Source organism: Bufo gargarizans, chromosome 4 (genome assembly GCF_014858855.1).
Source record: "Bufo gargarizans isolate SCDJY-AF-19 chromosome 4, ASM1485885v1, whole genome shotgun sequence".
Lineage (NCBI taxonomy): Eukaryota > Metazoa > Chordata > Amphibia > Anura > Bufonidae > Bufo > Bufo gargarizans.
In genome coordinates, this window is record NC_058083.1 from 408350114 (window position 1) to 408368713 (window position 18600).

General features: G+C 43.0%; 1 protein-coding gene across 2 annotated transcripts in view; it reads left to right on the forward strand.

Annotated features, from left to right (window-relative positions):
- STXBP5 (syntaxin binding protein 5) overlaps positions 1-18600 on the forward strand; it is a 424762-nt gene that overhangs the window by 233454 nt on the left and 172708 nt on the right. For both annotated transcript variants that reach the window (XM_044291763.1, XM_044291764.1), the window contains exon 9: positions 6612-6690. In XM_044291763.1, coding sequence (XP_044147698.1) covers positions 6612-6690 — 79 coding nt within the window. The remainder of the gene's footprint in view (positions 1-6611; positions 6691-18600) is intronic.

The following is an 18600-nucleotide window of genomic DNA, read 5'->3' on the forward strand; positions in this document are numbered from 1 at the left end:
GTGGATGCAAATAGCCTTTGCTATTGATGTGAGTGAGAAAAATATGGATTGCACATGGTGGTTGATCCTTTTTTTGAAGACCAAAATATGGACATGCTCGTGGAACAGAATAAATCTGCATTTTCTAAGGAAACAGTCCTGTTGTACTAGTGTTAAATGTGTAACATGCCAGGGCTTTGCTGACTTCCTTCTGCAATCCTATTCTAGCCGCACATTTACAGGTGCTAAATGCTTGTGTATGGCTCCAATTAGATGGTGGGAAATCGTCATCCCCATGGCAACAAGCGGCATGTCATGTGAAAACAGCGTTATCAGGTCCTTATTGTCAATTGACAACTGACAACATATTGTCTAAATGGGAGGCGATGGATTGAAGTCATGCACGCCAGGAATGATGCAGGGATAATGGTTGTGAAGAGGAGGATGAGCAGCAACACAATAAAATACGTCCATGGGTAGAATGGGTTGGTACAATAACTGGCGTGATAACAAGATGTCTAATTGGTCGGCACGTGTTGTGTCTCTAAACCGTAATGTCGTTTCGGGGACCAGTTGTCGGGCATCTATCTGTTAGTATCCCGCCCCTGGCGAGAACCTGGGGTTTAATGTTCTGGTGAGTAGAGGTCCACACCGAGATGTACGGAGCTGTACACAGCCTGTACACTGATTGGCCAGTGATGTACTGTAGTACACATGACCGATCACAGAGGTGGTCTTCTATATATCCCGAAGACTCTTACTGATGGAGCTGTTGGACGCAAGTGGTCAAGTGTTCAAAATTTCTGGTCTGACAATCATGTTTAGTTTATTCAAATGCAAACCTTTTTTATTATTTTATTTTTTTTATTTTTTTAACCCTTCATGGAAGTTATCTTTTTCCTCCACTTGTGGCCACTTGTATTCCATTTGATGCTTATATTTCTATGGAATTCTCTACTTACAGTGTCATCTTATGTTATAGTTCTTCGTAGTCCATGATAGGGAGGACAGATGACGGTGTAAGGGATGCGTGCCACCATATACACTCCTGGACCTCCGCAGGGAAATTACTCTTTAGCAGTTTCTGAGATGCTACAGCTGTTAAAACGGAAAAGAGACTGTGAGGTCCATATTTTTGGGCTTGTAATCACTTTTTGTACTAATCAACGCCCAGTGAGGTGACATCGGCATGGACAAACGTCAGTGTGTTGTTGTTGGTTGCCATGAACATCTGCAAAGAAACCAGTGTTTTTATACATTTTGAGCCTTTTACTTATCCGTCTGTAGTGCCTCTTTCACACATCCGTGTGCGTGATGACTTCCATGACAAGATGATCAGTAGTTTATCTGTGAAGATGTGTCCAATTTTTGCCCTTTGTGTGTCCCCCATATATCACGTACTCTGCTCATCTGAATATGAGTTTCCAGCATCTCCTACCAATGGTCACTGACAGAACACACGTTATTCAAGTTGTCAGTGTTTTTCACAGATCCACAGACTTCGGCTACATGCACACGACCGTATGTGTTTTGTGGTACACAAATTGCGGATCCACAAAAAAAATGACATCCGTATGCCGTACGTTTTTTTCTTTTTTTTTTTTGCGGATCCATTGTAACAATGCCTAAAACTGAGAAGAATAGGGCATGTTCTATTTTTTTTGCGGGGCTACAGAACGGACATACTGAAGCGTACAGATAATATATTCCTCCTCTACACAACTATGAAACTCTTAGGACTCCTAGGCGGCCGTATGTTTTTTATGATCTGATGTTTTTTTGCGGTTAGTTCAGCATGTCCGCAAAAAAAAATGGATTGCATTTTTGCAGACCGATGGACTTCAATGGGGCCACGTCCTGTTTTTCACTGGACATGTTTTTTTATTTTTTTGTAAGAAAAGATGCTGAGTACTGTCCGCGTCTTTTGGGGCCCCATAGAAGTGAATGGGTCCGCATTTATGCAGAAAGCAACGTACGGCTGTCTGAGCCCTAAGTGTGTCTGGCTACAAAGTAAAATAAACGAGACGGGATGACCACACAAAGGAATGTGCAAATAGTTCCTTTTTTATTATTCTAAAAACTTAATTCACTTGAGATTTATTCACAAGTCGTTTTACTGAAGGGAAAATTGCCAGATCCTTAAAGATGACTTCTAAACGGATTCATTTGGCACGTGGAGGCATAACAATTTACTGATGCATTAAGTTGTCAGTTCCAGAGATTCTGAATTCTTTACCTGCTAATAGTCGCTTCAAAAACCATCTGAGGAAAGAAAACATTGAAAGAATCTATTACTTAGGATTTCACCACATAGTTGTTTTTGGGGTTTATCCCACATACCAGTGCATCATATGCTGGTTCATAGCTACTCCTAGAATATACATGTAAAAAAATAGCAATGCACACATGATAGCAGCTGCTTAATTCCACATAAGCTTAAATGTCCGGACCTGTAAAGGGAAGCTTACTTGGCTGCATCCCACTCCCTCTCATCCGGGCCTGTGACGCTCCGCTGGGCTCCCTTGCTGTAAACAGCCAATCACTGGCCCCGGTGAAGACAGGATCCCCTTGCATCATGTGGACATTTGTCAAACTGGATGTTTACAGCAAGAGATCCCAATGGAGCATGGCATACCGGGAGGATGTGGAGCAGAGAGCCAGCACCGGGTTGCAGGTAAGGTTACTTTCACACTTGCGCTCAGAGCGGATCCGTCTGGTGTCTGCACAGACGGATCCGCTCCTATAATGCAGGCGATGGGATCCGTTCAGAACGGATCCGTCTGCATTATAGTTTACAAAAAATTCTAAGTGTGAAAAGTTGCTCAGACGGATCTGTCCAGACTTTACATTGAAAGTCAATGGGGGACGGATCCATTTGAAAATTGAGCCATATTGTGTCAACTTCAAACGGATCCGTCCCCATTGACTACATTGTAAGTCTGGACGGATCCGTTTGCCTCCGCACGGCCAGGCGGACATCCGAACGCTGCAAGCAGCGTTCGGGTGTCCGCCTGCTGAGCGGAGGACAAACGGTGCCAGACGGATGCATTCTGAGCGGATCTGCATCCACTCAGAATGCATTGGGGCAGTACGGATCCGTTCGGGGCCGCTTGTGAGAGCCTTCAAACGGAACTCGCAAGCGGAGCCCTGAACGCTAGTGTGAAAGTAGCCTAAGGCTACTTTCACACTGGCGTTTCTGGGTCCGCTTGTGAGATCCGTTTTCAGGGCTGCATCAGTTTGGTCTCCGTTCTGCTTTTGAGACGGACACCAAAACGCTGCTTGCAGCGTTTTGGTGTCCGCCTGAGGATGCAGAGCCAAACGGATCCGTCCTGACTTACAATGTAAGTCAATGGGGATGGATCCATTTTCACTGACACAATATGGTGAAATTGAAAACCGATCCGTCCTGACTTTTTTTTTTTTGAATAATGCAAACGGATCCGTTCTGAACGGATACAAGCGTTTGCATTATTGGTGCAGATCCGCACCGAACGCATGTGTGAAAGTAGCCTAAGTAAGCTTCTCTTTACAGGTTTAAACCAACCACCCCCCACACACACATTTAACTCCTTTAATCCCTTTTAGACGAGGTTTGCATGTAGCCATGGGATGGTGGTTTTCTGACAACGCAGTTTCTTGGCAAGTACAGGTGCCGTACATAAAAACCTTTGCTTCTCCTATACTTGCAGAGAGATCAGTGCAATTTGTGGTGAACAGATCGGGTTTTCCTGCTTGATTTTTGATTGTTTGGCAGAATATTGCTCCACTGCTGATACACAGAAGCCTTGCCTAATGCCTCATTCACACATCAGTGTTGTGGTCAGTGATTTCCATCTGATTGTGAGCCAAAACCAGGTGCGGCTCTAAACACAGAACAGGAGCAGATCTTTCCCTTACGCTGGATTCAGACCTGAGCGTTCTGAAAGGAGCGCTCTGTATGCGCGATTGCATCGGCGTTTGCAATCGCGCATACAGAGACAAGCGAACGCCCATTGTCGCACGTTCCCAAAAGTCTATGTACGGGAACGCGCAACAAGACGCCCCAAAGAAGCTCATGTACTTCTTGGGGCGTCGGGCGTTTTACAGCGCGTTCGTACGCGCTGTAAAATGCCCAGGTGAGAACCATTCCCATAGGGAATCATTGGTTTCTCCTTGTTGAGCGTTTTACAGCGCGTAGGAACGCGCTGTAAAACGCTCAGGTGTGAACCCAGCCTTATACCTTATGTCTGTGGAGGTTCCAATCCTGGTTTTGGCTCACAATTACTGATGGAAATCACTGACCAAAACACTGACGTGTGAATGAGGTTCAAAGGCTATGTACACCTGTACACGGAGGCATTATTTTTGTTCATTTTCGGCTAAAAAAATCTTTTTTTCAACTGGCCTTATAAACTTAATTTAAAAAAAATATTGAGGGTTAACTGTTTTTCTACCTGTGTGACTGGTATTTTCACTTTCACTTTGTGCTGGTCATCTAATAACCCTCATCTCTAAAGCTACTTTCACACTCGCGTTTGGTGCGGATCCGTCATGGATCTGCACAGACGGATCTGTTCAGATAATACAACAGTCTGCATCTGTTCAGAACAGATCCGTTTGTATTATCTTTAACATAGCCAAGACGGATCTGTCCCTATTGACTTACATTGTGTGTCAGAACGGATCAGTTTGGCTCAGTTTCGTCAGACGGACACCAAAACGCTGCTTGCAGAGCGGAATGGAGACAGAACGGAGGCAAACTGATGCATTCTGAGTGGATCATTTTCCATTCAGAATGCATTGGGGCTAAACTGATCCGTTTTGGACCGCTTGTGAGAGCCCTGAACGGATCTTACAAACGTAAACCAAAACGCCAGTGTGAAAGTAGCGTAAAGTACTGAGAGGTCATAGACACTTATTTAAGCCACATCCTTATCAGTAAGATAAGAGCTGAGCTTTAATGAGTGTTTAGGAGGTCAGAGAACAGAGATAAGGATGACATCCGTGTGCTGTTTGTTTTGTTTAGTTGTTTTTTTTTGCAGAGCCATAGAAAATAATGGATCTGCAAAAAATGCTGATTGGACATGGGCCAAAAATAGTCATGTGCAGAAGGCCTAAAGGTGAATTTTATTGAATGTTTTTGCTTTACCTACAAAGGAGAAAAACTGTGTTGCAACAAAGGATGAGGGTACGGTTCCAAACATTTTATTACGAGTATGCATTGTGCACATTACTCGAGATCGGTAGAAGCAACCGCCTATTTCTTCAATACTGCACACAGAATTAGTAATATTCCAGTCCAGTTCTTATTACTTTAGGAGATCTGACTCTATCACATCACACCCATCATCCCTGGCGAGAGAACGTAGACAGCTGTGTTCATTGTCGCAGTTTTTTTTCTCTAGCTATAGATCCATTAGCAAATGGATTAAAGACGACCTGTTAGCTCTCCTGGCACGGCTGTTTTAGTAAATCCTCCTGTTACTCACGAACACCTTTTCTTAGAACTCTGCATTTTGGTGCTCCTCTGTTATTTCTGCCTGAAATATATGAATAATGTCCTAACTGGGTTATTCACATTGCTCTTGTCAATTGGGCATGTGTAAAGAGCCCCCGGAAGCACATCGTGTACTAGGTTATCCTAAAGACTAATTAATTTTTTTTAATTTTTTCTAAGAAAGGAGAAATTGAGAATTAAAAGGGTTCGCTTCTAGAGTAAGGGCCCTTTAACCCCAGCCCTGTTATCGGAGACTGCTCGTGCCTGATAATTGACTGGTGTAAAGTGAGCAAATGTTTGTTGGTGAGGTGATCACATCTTTCACATGGCGCCAAAAAATGGGGTTTGTGGGCAGCACATTGCCCTTGTGTGAACAGGTGTGTGACAAACAACGTATGTCATTATAGCAGTGATTGCCCATCGCCATGCAGAAGGGATGATTGTTGCATGTATATGGGTCTAAATGAGCTGGCAGTGACTGGGAAAAACCCTTAGTTCCCAGATCATTGTCCTTCGTATGAGTCCATTTAAATAGGCCCTTCATCGTTGAAGGACTATAAATTGTTTAGAAACTTGCATAAGTGTTCTTTGCATCGTCGGCTCGTACATGCTGAAGACTTATGTAACTGCCTTTCCTGTTACTTTCGCTATTACATTGTCCTGGCGGCCCAGTGCCCGAAGTTTAGCCTTGTTATACTTTATGGCGCTGGGGTCCTGGGTTCTAATCTGTATGTTGGCGCTATATGATCAATAGAAATACATTTTTGTCTTGGAAGAACCATGCAAGGCCTTGTGCACACTATGAAACCATATTCAGAGAACCAAGACAGCACGAGCCTCTTATTCCTCATTGAGGAGATATAGGCACTTATTGTGCCCCCATAACTTTATAATACATCACACGATAAAACACGTCATAAAGGAACAGTATGGATAGATTTTTCTGGATGCCGTATTCGGGGTCTGTGATGTATCATCATATGTAAGGGTCCTGACACTATTTCCTAACAGCTATTTAATGAATAATATGTATCTAGCATGTTGGAGAAACGTAGATTGAATGTTACATTGCCTTCTCCCACTGGCAGGTTGTGCCATACAATATGGTAGGAAAATTGTTCATTTATTAAATATCAATGTCGTGTTTGTGTCCTAGGTAAGCAGATAAAGGATGGAAAGAAACCAGAACCATGCAAACCTATCTTGAAAGTGGAGTACAAAACAACAAGAAATGGGTGAGGATACTATTCCATAATTTATTACATACTTTTCCACCGCATATATGCCAAGCCTAAATGAAGAAATGACGACATGGCGGAATGTTACTGTATGGTGCTATGTAGGTGCAATCAACACAAACTACCTTGTAAACAGCAAAGATTGTCCATTGCATACAGTATATCAAGAGTTACCTATTATTGAGAGTCTGATTCTGCCTGTGACAAGTGTGCCAAGCATCCCTGTGCCATTATTATTTACATTCAAGCATATGATGGTAGGTGGCAGATGGAAATGTGAGGAGTTCATACAAGCAGCAGCGTAGCGCATGCAGTCCATGTACGTTTTTGATATTTATTAGGCCCCATGCACATGACAGCATTTTATATGTGGACCCATTAATTTCTGTCAGGCCACAGAAGATACAGACAGCACACCGTGTGCTGTCCGGATCCGTATGTCCATTTTGCGTCTCCGCAAAAAATATAAAACATATCTTATTCTTATCAGTGTTGCAGAAAAGAATAGGCATTTCTACAATAGTTTGGGACAGGTGGAACGTGAAAATGTGAGGTGCACTGAGCCAGTATCCGTATCATGCGGATCCACGGTTTGCGGTCCACAAAACCGATATGGTAGTGTGCATGAGGCCTAATTGCTTTAGTCCGTGCAAGGGAGTATGACAGTTCAGTGTGTAACAGCATGAGGGAACCAAAGGGTGTTTGGGTGGTATCAGATGGACTACACCTGATGAAGTCCTGTAGAAGCCAGACATGTGGATGCAGGCAGAATCTGTGATGCCATGTATGCATTCATAGTTTACATTGCTTTGTGTCTGCTAAAAGTTGGATAAATTGGCTAGTTTGCTGGCCAAAATTTAGATGTATGGCATTTTTATCCCAGGAGCATATCCCAAAAATTCCAGTAATTTGTATTCTGCTTAGAAGATGCAGCTGTGCCACTTATATCTCTGTGTTAAAATGTGATTTTTTTTTTTGTTAAAGGGGTTGTCTCATTTCAGCAAATGGCATTTATCATGTAGCCAAAGTTAATAAGGCCATCCCTCAAGATACAATAGCCTCAGGATACAATATTTTCATATCTGCATTGTGCTAGGCTAGGGACATCCTGGGCTTCGCTTCACTATGCTAAGCAGAGACTTCTGCCTAGAAGTGAGCCCAGTGACATCACCGATGGGTGGCTTATAGCGCTGCCGGAGGCTGTTTTGGAGGAGGGTACTATGCAAATACTATGCAAAGTAGCCCCCCGGGGAATCCCTTTAATATTATAACTTGCAGGACTACTTGTAACAGGCACTTACTAATGTATTGGGATTGTCCCTATTGCCTCCTTTGCTGGCTTTATTTATTTTTCCATCACATTATACACTGTTTGTATCCAGGGGTTAAAGCCACCACTGCAGCGCAGATACAAGGCAGCCTCAACAGGAGCTGCTGCTGCGCATGCATGTCTCTGTGCGCTCCTATGGTCCCAGCCACCACTGAGGGATTGCCGGGTGGTCGTAACCCCTTGAAGTAAGCATTGTATAATGTGATGGGAAAATTATTCAAGCTAGCAAAGGAGCCAATATGGACAATCACTATACATTAGTAAGTGCCTTCTATGAACTTTCTCTATATGATAAATGCCATTTGCTGTTGTGAGACAACACCTTTTAATCTGCAATAAAAAAAATGTGATGGATCAAAAAGGAAATGTCTGCAAACCTTTATATGCTGTATATTTAAAGGTCATCTGTCAGCAAATTTGTACCTATGTAACTGGCTGACCTGTTGCATGTGGTTTTGGCAGCTGAAGGCATCTGTGTTGGTTCCATGTTCATATGTGCCCACATTGCTGAGAAAAATTATGTTTTATTATATGCAAATGAGCCTCTAGGAGCAATGGGGGTGTTGTCATTACACCTAGAGGCTCTGATCTCTCTGCATCTGCTGTGTCCTCTGCACTTTTATTAACAGGGCATGATGACATTTTTACCGCCTGGTCTTTTCAATCAAAGTGCAGGCACATTTGAACATGGCACCAACACAGATGCCTTCAGCTGCCAAGCGCACATGTAACAGGTCAGCCAGTGTCATAGGTACAGATCTGCTGACAGATGCAATAATAAAATGGAGACATATTTTTACTAGATGTTTTAGGTTTTCAGCCTATTTTTCACTATCCAACTAAAATAGCTAACAGCAGTTTTGTACCATCAGCTGGACGAGCTCCGTGTTAACAGCGTACAGATAAAATGGAGATGTGCTCAAAACGCTGTCAAGGAGCGCCCAGTGTTTTATCTTCAGACATCACCTTGTGTAAAGCTGGCCATACACAATAGATAAATGCTGAACCGATTCCAGCCGGACCAGCTGACTATCTAATGTGTACGGGGCCCCCGGCTCTTCCATCACAGCAGAGGGAGATATGGATTTTAACTGCCCAATCCATTTGTTCTGGAAGAACTTATCTTAGGGAGAAGTGTCTGGTGGTGGAGCAGAGAGGAGCAGTAAAACCTAACTTTTATTACTACATTTAGAAATACACACTGCTAAATACAGTGTAGCTGCTATGGCTTGGGCTTGATTTTGCAGAATACATTGATAGGTAGAGGATTGGGTGTAAGGGGGGCACTAGGCTGAACTGCAGTAGCGCCTACTCATCCCTAATGCACCACAGGAACCCCTATTTACGTGCCCTGCCAGGTGGCAAATAGTGGGGCAGTCCTGGGATGGATGACCCCCAATATTTCCTGAACATTTCCCTGCATACCTTCTGCTATTTCCATACAGAATGAGAACTTACTCCAGAGGTGTCTGGCTGTGGCTTTCTCTCCATTCAGCTGAGCAGAGCATGCATGTGTATGGATGAATCGGGAGAGATGAGCGCTGACAGGCTATGTCATTTCAAGAATTAATGTTGTGCCTCACCTCAAACTCTTGCCCGAAATACAGAGAATTATACAAATTCATATTTTAATTTCCATTAGTTGTATAGACATGATCATGAAGGGTTCCTTCCTGTATACTTCATATGATGAGCTTTGGGATCTCCAACAATGACTATGGGTTAAAGATATTGGTCATTTTAAAATGTGCTTAGGAGTTTTCTCATTAAAAAAATGGAATCTCCTCAAATGGTGTGTACCCTGAAGCGTGCACTGTTTCCATCATTGAACCGCGCTCAGTTTGAGGGCTTGGAGCGGTCTAGCTTTTGCTATGACTCATGAGTGGATTTTACTAGCATTCCTGTGTGGGATCTTAGGACTTAAAGAGAACCTGACCGCTCTCCTGATACGTCTGTTTTATTAAGACCGTCGATTTATACGCCATTCTTAATAACCCTGCACTGACACTTGATTGCGCCTATGTTATGTAGTGTTGGCCTCTATATAACTTAAAGGGAACCTGTCACCGGGATTTTGTGTATAGAGCTGAGGACATGGGTTGCTAGATGGCCGCTAGCACATCCGCAATACCCAGTCCCCATAGCTCTGTGTGCTTTTATTGTGTCAAAAAAAAAAAAAGATTTGATACATATGCAAATTAACCTGAGATGAGTCCTGTATGTGAGATGAGTCAGGGACAGGACTCATCTCAGGTTAATTTGCATATGTATCAAATCGTTTTTTTTGACACAATAAAAGCACACAGAGCTATGGGGACTGGGTATTGCGGATGTGCCAGCGGCCATCTAGCAGCCCTTGTCCTCAGCTCTATACCCCAAATCCCGGTGACAGGTTCCCTTTAAGTGCTAGTCGTGCAACTTGCTGACGTACATTTAGGTCACAGTCGTAGAAAAGGATAAATGAGACGAGCAATTAACTCCCTTTACATGTAAAGAAGAAAAAGATCAGGGTATGTGTGTGATTTACACTCGAACGTAACTCTACTTTTCTACACCATGAGTTCAATTGGTAACTTATAAACATATTGGGGGACATTTATCGAGATCGGAGTATTGTACGCTGGTCTTTATTCCCCCTGCTTGAGGCTGGGCCACACCTCTGATATGTTTGGCACATCTTACGGCTATGCTGTGTGGCACACTTACCGTTTTTTCTCCCTATAAGACGCACCTAAGATGCTATATATGCTTCATTCACAGATCCCCCCCCCCCCCCATAACAGTGCGATCCACAAATCCCCCATAATAGTGTCTTCCACAGACCACTATTAGTTCAAAAACTACCAAAAGCACACCTTTTGGTTCAATTTTTTTTTCTTATTTTCCTCCCCAAAAACCTAGGTGCGTCTTATAGGGCGAAAAATATGGTAAATCTGAAATCGGGAAACCGACATTGCCTGCTCCCCAAAAGTGGCATGAAAGGAGAAATGTAGCACGTTTTGCTGCACAAATGGCGTGCGACAAAAAGTGCGACCAAGTTACACCACAAAAGTTGTCTAAATTCTTTTTATTTTTAGAAAAATCTGATTAGTATTGATGACTTAAATGTATCTCTAGATTGTGGTCCCCACAGTGAAGGAGAGCGCATTGGGAATTTATGACATGCTTTCTATTCACTTCTGTGGGGTTTTCATTTACTTCCCATAGAAGCAAATGGAGTTTTGGCCGTGCTTACTTCTCTATGGGAGTTCTGGAAATTGCCAAGCTGGCAATCGGCTATTTTCAGCACTCCCATAGAAGTAAATGGTGGGTGGCGGTGCTTGCGCGGCTTCCCCTTGTTCACTTTGGGGTCATTGTTCTTGTGACAGGGGCAGGTCCAGAGGTGGGACCCGCACTTCTCTGACATTCATGGCATATCCTAGAAATATGCTACCAGTGTGTGACATGTGCCAACCCCTTTAAAGGGAACCTGTCAGCGGCAAAAGCCATCCCAAACCGCCAGCAGTTCCTTCAAGTAGCCGGCAGTGAGTTTCGAATTATGATTTTCTTACTGCATTCTGATGAGGCAGAAGGATGAAAAACGTTCTTTTATCCTCCATCCGCCCTATTTTCCAGTCAGGCTTGAAGTCGAGGAGGCAGCAGCCTCTTTGCTTCAAGTCAAGTTAACCGCAACCCCTTCCCTGCCCCCTTCTCCTGTCGGGCATAAGCGCTGTCAGTCACAGCAGGGGGCAGGGAAGGGGTTGCGGTTACCTTGACTTGGAGCAAAGAGGCCGCTGCCTCCTCGACTTCAAGCCTGACTGGAAAATAGGGCGGATGGAGGATAAAACGTTTTTCATCCTTCTGCAATGCAGTAAGAAAATCATCATTTGAAACTCCCTGCCGGCTACTTGAAGGTACTGCTTGCGGTTTGGGATGGCTTTTGCCGCTGACAGGTTCCCTTTAAAATGGTAAATGGCTATTTACCTCATCTACAGTCAGCACAGTGCAAATTCAGCTTTGAAATAAACAGCTGAGACATGTCTGACAGTGCTGTTGCTAGGGACACTAGGGACACACTGCGTAACAACACAGTCTTTGAACTGAAGTATTCAGGCAGTGGGATTTATCAAAACTGGTATTGGGAAAAGGAAAACTGGCTTAGTTGCCCATAGCAACCAATCAGATTCCACAGGACCCCTGAAAAATGAAGGTGGAATCTGATTGGCTGCTATTGGCAACTAAGCCAGTTTTCCCTTACATCAGTTTTGGTAAATCTCCCCCTGAGTCTCTAGGAATCATGAAGACCAGCCTTGTCCACATGCTTTATTAGCCAAAATAGACTCACCCACACAGTGCTCTCTGCCCAGGCTGCTTGGCTTGACTGTATATTTTGGATGCCATTCATTACTACATTTGTGAGCATTAACCAGGGATATCTGAGGGGACGGACACACAGTCAGGTTTGCTGATGCAGTTTTGTAAACTTAAAACAGGAGTGGATCCTAAAAGTAGAGACAGTATTAAGAATAGATATGAATTCTCCTCTTTTTTTAATTCACTTCTCGCTTTGGCTTCCAAGAATTCATCAAGAAACCTGAACGTGTAACCGTACCCCAAGGGTTTATTTTTATGAAAGAAGGCTTTCCGTTATTTTGAAACTGTCCATTAGGGTCCATTCACACATCCGCAAAATGGGTCTGGATCCATTCCGCAGTTTGCTGTCCGCATCTGCACTTCAGCATGTCCTATTCTTGTCCGCAGACATGGACAAGACAAGGCATTTCTATTATAGTGCCGGCCATGTGTGGTCCACAAAATGCAGAACGCACATGGCCAGTGTCTGTGTTTTGCGGACCGTAAAAAACACTTGCAGACGTGTGAATGGACCCTAACTGTGGTGGCGAACCTATGGCACGGGCGCACTATGAACAGCACAAGCAGCGCAGGGCGCACTATGAACAGCACAAGCAGCGCAGGGCACACTATGAACAGCACAAGCAGCGCAGGGCGCACTATGGACAGCACAAGCAGCGCAGGGCGCACTATGAACAGCACAAGCAGCGCAGGGCGCACTATGGACAGCACAAGCAGCGCAGGGCGCACTATGAACAGCACAAGCAGCGCAGGGCGCACTATGGACAGCACAAGCAGCGCAGGGCGCACTATGAACAGCACAAGCAGCGCAGGGCGCACTATGAACAGCACAAGCAGCGCAGGGCGCACTATGAACAGCACAAGCAGCGCAGGGCGCACTATGAACAGCACAGGCAGCGCAGGGCGCACTATGACCAGCACAGGCGGCGCACTATGACCAGCACTAGGTCTATTATGTAATTTTGAGTTAATAGAGGGGGATCCCTGTGGAGTAGAGAGGGCATGACAGGGTATGTACTCTGGAGGACCTAGAGTGTCCATGCATTACAAATCCAACCCATTGCTCTCCATGAGAACTGTGCAATGTTTCTTTCTCCCCGCACCCACCTCTTAAAGTAGCAGATCAGGGAAAGATGGAGGAGCAAGTAGGTCAGAAAAAATACTTTTTCCATAAAAGCTCATGCAAGTGGTGACAATTCGTATAATAAGTTCATTGGATGTTTTTAAGGTAATGAGCTGTCATGAGAAACCTCTTTAAGATACATTGGGGGTCATTTACTATCCAGAAATACCTCTATATTTAGCAAATGTGAATTTTCCCCGCTCACGCCAAGTCTAAAAAAGTGGGTGCTGGTGGGAAAGGGGGCAGGCCCTTCTCATTCATTATTTTCTACTGTTTAGGCGTAGAAAATGGTCTAAATTTAATCCAGCAAGGAAGCTTGTTTACGTTTAGACCGTTGCTGGATACGCCGAAGTTATGTAGAGGCCGGTACCTCTCCATAACTTTAGCAGATCAACTGCCAGCACAGATCTTAATAAATAACCCCATTGTCTCCAAGAGTTGATGCTTCCACTTGGTCTGACATAGTGCCATACCAAAAAAGATAGGGTCCATTCACACATCCGTGTATGTTTTACGGATCCGTGGATCCGCAAAACACACACATCGGCGATGTGTGTTCCGCATTTTGCGGACCGCACATCGCCGGCACTTAATAGAAAATGACTATTCTTGTCTGCAATTGCGGACAAGAATAGGACATGTTCTATTTTTTTCCGGAACGGAATTGCGGACCTTGAAGTGCGGATCCGCAATTCCGGATCTGGGCAGCACATCTTGCTGCCCCATAGAAATGAATGGGTACGGAACGAAATTGCAGACGTGTGAATGGACCCTTAAAGAGGTTGTCTTGCAGTATAAAAGTTTATGAAAATGGGCAGAATGATAAAAAATAAAATACGCACGTCTTTCCTCACCCATCTCTTGCCGCTGCTATTCCGATGACTGCTGGGTTCCCATCATGACCTACAGGAAATAACTGGAAATCCCCGCACACTGGCCACAGTGGGGACCCTCTTCAGTCAGTGATTGTTTGAGTGGGCATTTCCTAACGCTTATTTTATTTTTTAATCCATTTTTATCCCACTGGACATCCCTTATCACTTTTTGCCCTGATTAGCGTAGTGCAAAACAGTACGCCTCTAAGTATTGACGTCAAAAGCTACTTGTGATGACTACCGATTAGTAAGAAAGTGAACTCATTGGATGGACAATGCTAGATTAGATATGGATGGATCGATTGATAGACAAACAGTGAACACTATTCCATCTACCCCCAAAGTCTTAAATGCTTTAGAACAAAGCATATATAATTATACGATACATGACCAGAATTCAGGGCACAGTAATAAAGCTAAATAAAATGTTAAGTGATTTTCTCCTAAGAGATTTTGCAGAATGAACATGTGAATATGGGCAAATTCAACTTCTTTAATTGTAGTCTTTTCTCAAAGTGCTCCGTATCTTGGTTCTTTGGAAATAAACGGGATTCAAGGATTCAACCTATTTCCAACACAGATCCTGTTACATCAGTTATCACAGCAGACTGATTAAAGCAGAATGCATTCTCCAAGCTTTCAGCTTTTATTTAGGTTAATGCAGTCACTGATATCTTATGCAGTGAAGAATAGCGGTGAAGGTTAAATATGAGGACGTCTTCTTTACCAATACCCCAGCTAAGCTTTAATGAGATTAATGGAAACAATTGGATTGGTGGACCCAGATTATACAGAAAATACATTTTGGCCCAATAAATAACGATGCCATGTTTTTATTTTTATTTTTTGCTGCATAGTATCGAAATTAATATACTTGTTCTCCATCTCTCATGTAGACTAAACTCTACCCGCAATGTTTCAAATGTTCTAACAGATATGTATAGAGTGAGATCTCTTTATAATGACGTTCCTGTTAGGAAGCAGATATGGACCTGTTGTTCCACTTCAACAGATTTGGTTTGGGGCTACTCCTAAGGGCATAAATTAAGTGCCCCCGGTATTCATCCTTTAACCTCTAAACAGGGATTTGGACTTCGCTGCAGAGGAACCACCAACCGCTACCAAAGTTTGTGTAATCCAATAAACAATCCAAAGTCAGGGCAGACAACTCAGGGTTGAAACTGAGATCAAGCAGAAATCAGGTCAGGCAGCGAAGGATCACATCTGGAAAACATGGGCAGTAAAATGTAGAACCGCACACCTTTGCAGGAGGCTAGCGGAGTAGAACCTATTGCTCAGACACCCTCCCAGAGGGGAAAGGAGCATTAAGTACTCAATGTGGCTGGTGAGGATTAGGGTGCATGCATGTGGACAAATCGCAGGAAAAAATGCACCGGATATGTCACTGACTATACTAGCTAGTCATACAAGCAGATATTAAAAGCTGAGACTTTTGCCAATATATTCCTGTCAGGAACACATCGGGGGCCCATCATGCACCACGTCACGGTCTCTTAGCATGGCAAGGGTCCTACCACTACGCTAACTATGGTGTGAACACGGTCTGAAGGTGATGAAATCCAGCTCATAGCCAAGCTTCCACACAACCGCATAGCAGGACAACTAATGCAATGTGAATAAAGCCAGACTGTAAGCCACACCCATATCGGACCGTGTGATGGAGGTTACCAGGTGCAAAAGAATGTTTAAATGCCAGGTAAAGGCACATTCAATACATATAAACAAAATCACAGATATATAGCGGCAAATATGGGGGAACTGCTCAAACACCAAACACTGTAGCGTGTTTCTCATTGGGGGACTGCAGCAAATGACCATCCCCAGCAAAAAATGAGTACAATGGAGGATGCCGGCGTGGTCCACATGCACCACAAAGGCATCCTACACAAAACGGAGCATTGTGCGGATGAAAATATAATTATATAAATCACAGAAGAAAATGCACCAAACGGATATGCCACTGACTATACTAGCTAGTCATAAATGCAGATATTAAAAGCTGAGACTTTTGCCAATATATTCCTGTCAGGAACACATTGGAGCCCATCATGCATGTGGGCCCCTATTAGAGCTGGAGCGAATATGCGCGCCCCACAGGAAGAGCAAGAGAGGCTTAGCTGGCGAACAGCAGGTCGCAGCCTGAGTAGTGGGACTAAGCTACATTGGTGGCCGCACCTGTCAGAAAGAAGAGCAGAGAGGGAGGCAGGTAACTGCTGTTGGAGTGGGGAGCATAGCAGTGGCTTCCTTAAGCTGTTGCTGTAGCACAACCATTGCTGTGCTAAAAAATATTTTAGGGGAGTCAATAAATGTAGAATATAAGAGGGATGAAAACTTGATCTAGATCAGGGGTGGTTAGCAACAACAAATATTTGTTATGCACTTCTCTCATGAGGGACTGCGATTCACTGATCAAATAACGTCTTGTGTAGTAAGTATGTTGCTTGCCTACAAATGTCAAATTGAAGAGGTGCATTTAAAGTCTTCATAAAAAAAATATGTCCAAAGATGCTAACTGTCTCATTGATCTGGGTAGTGAGTTGCCGACAGTGGGAGCTGCATGACTGAAGGCACGGACTCGAATTATTTTATGTTGATACGGACAGTTTGTTAATGTCCACTGATCTGAGAGGAATGGATAGTAAGAAATATAGGATATCAGTTATACTTTCAATTAGCTGAGTCCTAAGTTGCTTATGGCCTTTAAAGGCTTCAAGCAAACTATAAAACTTTTTTTTTCCTTTTCATGGGCAGCCAGGGGAAAAAAAGGATTGGTATTATGGAAGCATGTTAAGATTGTTTAGTTATTAACCTAGCAGCAGTATGTTGAACTAGCTAAAGTTGGTCATCTTAAAGGGACACAACAAAAAAATAGTTTTTTTTTTTCATTTTTTGGGCAATTGTCCTAGGTAGATCTCATTTTTTGCGGGATGAGATGACTGTTTGATTGCTATGATTTTGGGGTGCATATGACTTTTTGATCGCTTGGTATTACACTTTGTGTGATGAAAGGTGACAAAAAATAGCTTTTTTTTTTACACTTTTTTTTTTTTTTTTTACGGTGTTCACCTGAGGGGTTAGGTCATGATATATTTTTATAGAGCAGGTTGTTACAGATGAGGCAATACCTAATATGTATACTTTTGTTTTTATTTATTTAAGTTTTACACAATAATATCATTTAAAAAAAAAAAAAAAAAATCTTGTTTTAGTGTCTCCATATTCTGAAAGCCATAGTTTTGTCTTAGGTAGGGGCTCATTTTTTGCGGGATGAGGTGATGGTTAGATTGGTACTATTTTGGGGTGCATACGCCTTTTTGATCGCTTGGTGTTACACTTTTAGTGATGTAAGGTGACAAATGTTTTTTTTAGCACAGTTATTTTATTTTTTTGACTGTGTTCACCTGAGGGGTTAAGTCATGTGATGTATTTATAGAACTGGTCGATACGGATGCGGCGATACCTAATATGTCTACTTTTCCTATTTTCCCTTTTATTTTTTTTACAATTTTTTTTTTTTACTTTATTTTGGGAAAAGGAAGTTTGCCTTTTTTTTTTTTTTTTTACTTGAAACGTAAAATAATTTTATTATAAAAAAATAATAATTTTTTACTTGTTATATTTGTCCCACTGTGAGACTTCACGTTTTCAGGGTTTGATCCCTGTTCCAATTCAGTACAATACATTACACAGTAAGACGACAGTTGCCTAGGAGACCCAGCCTGCCGGTATAGTCCGGTATATAAACTGAATGTAAAAGCAGTGGTACTGCGTAACAAAATGATGCTGTACCATTTTTCCATACAAGCAGTTTTAGGAACATTACCTAGATGCACTTCTTTACAGGCGTTGTCTTAGATTCAGACAAATCTTTCTTTAAAACTCTTGTGTACTCACTTTTACATTTTTTACTCTGTTCCTCCTGTGGTTACTGATGGCCCTCCGTGACGCTGTGTCCATAAAACTGGGACATCGCAATTCTCATTTACTGTCATAGGACTTTCCGTTACTATGACTGAAACGTCAGTACAGCCTGCAGTAACTGAATGACGTGACATTGGATACAATGTCACTTAGGCCTGACAGAGCAAAACGGTAACACCACATGGAAGAGAAGTGTGTTATTTGTAGCGTTGTTTACTGTTTGGCCTAGTTAGTTTAGAATAAATAAGACAGCAATGTATTTGAAAACATGCAATAATGCAGCT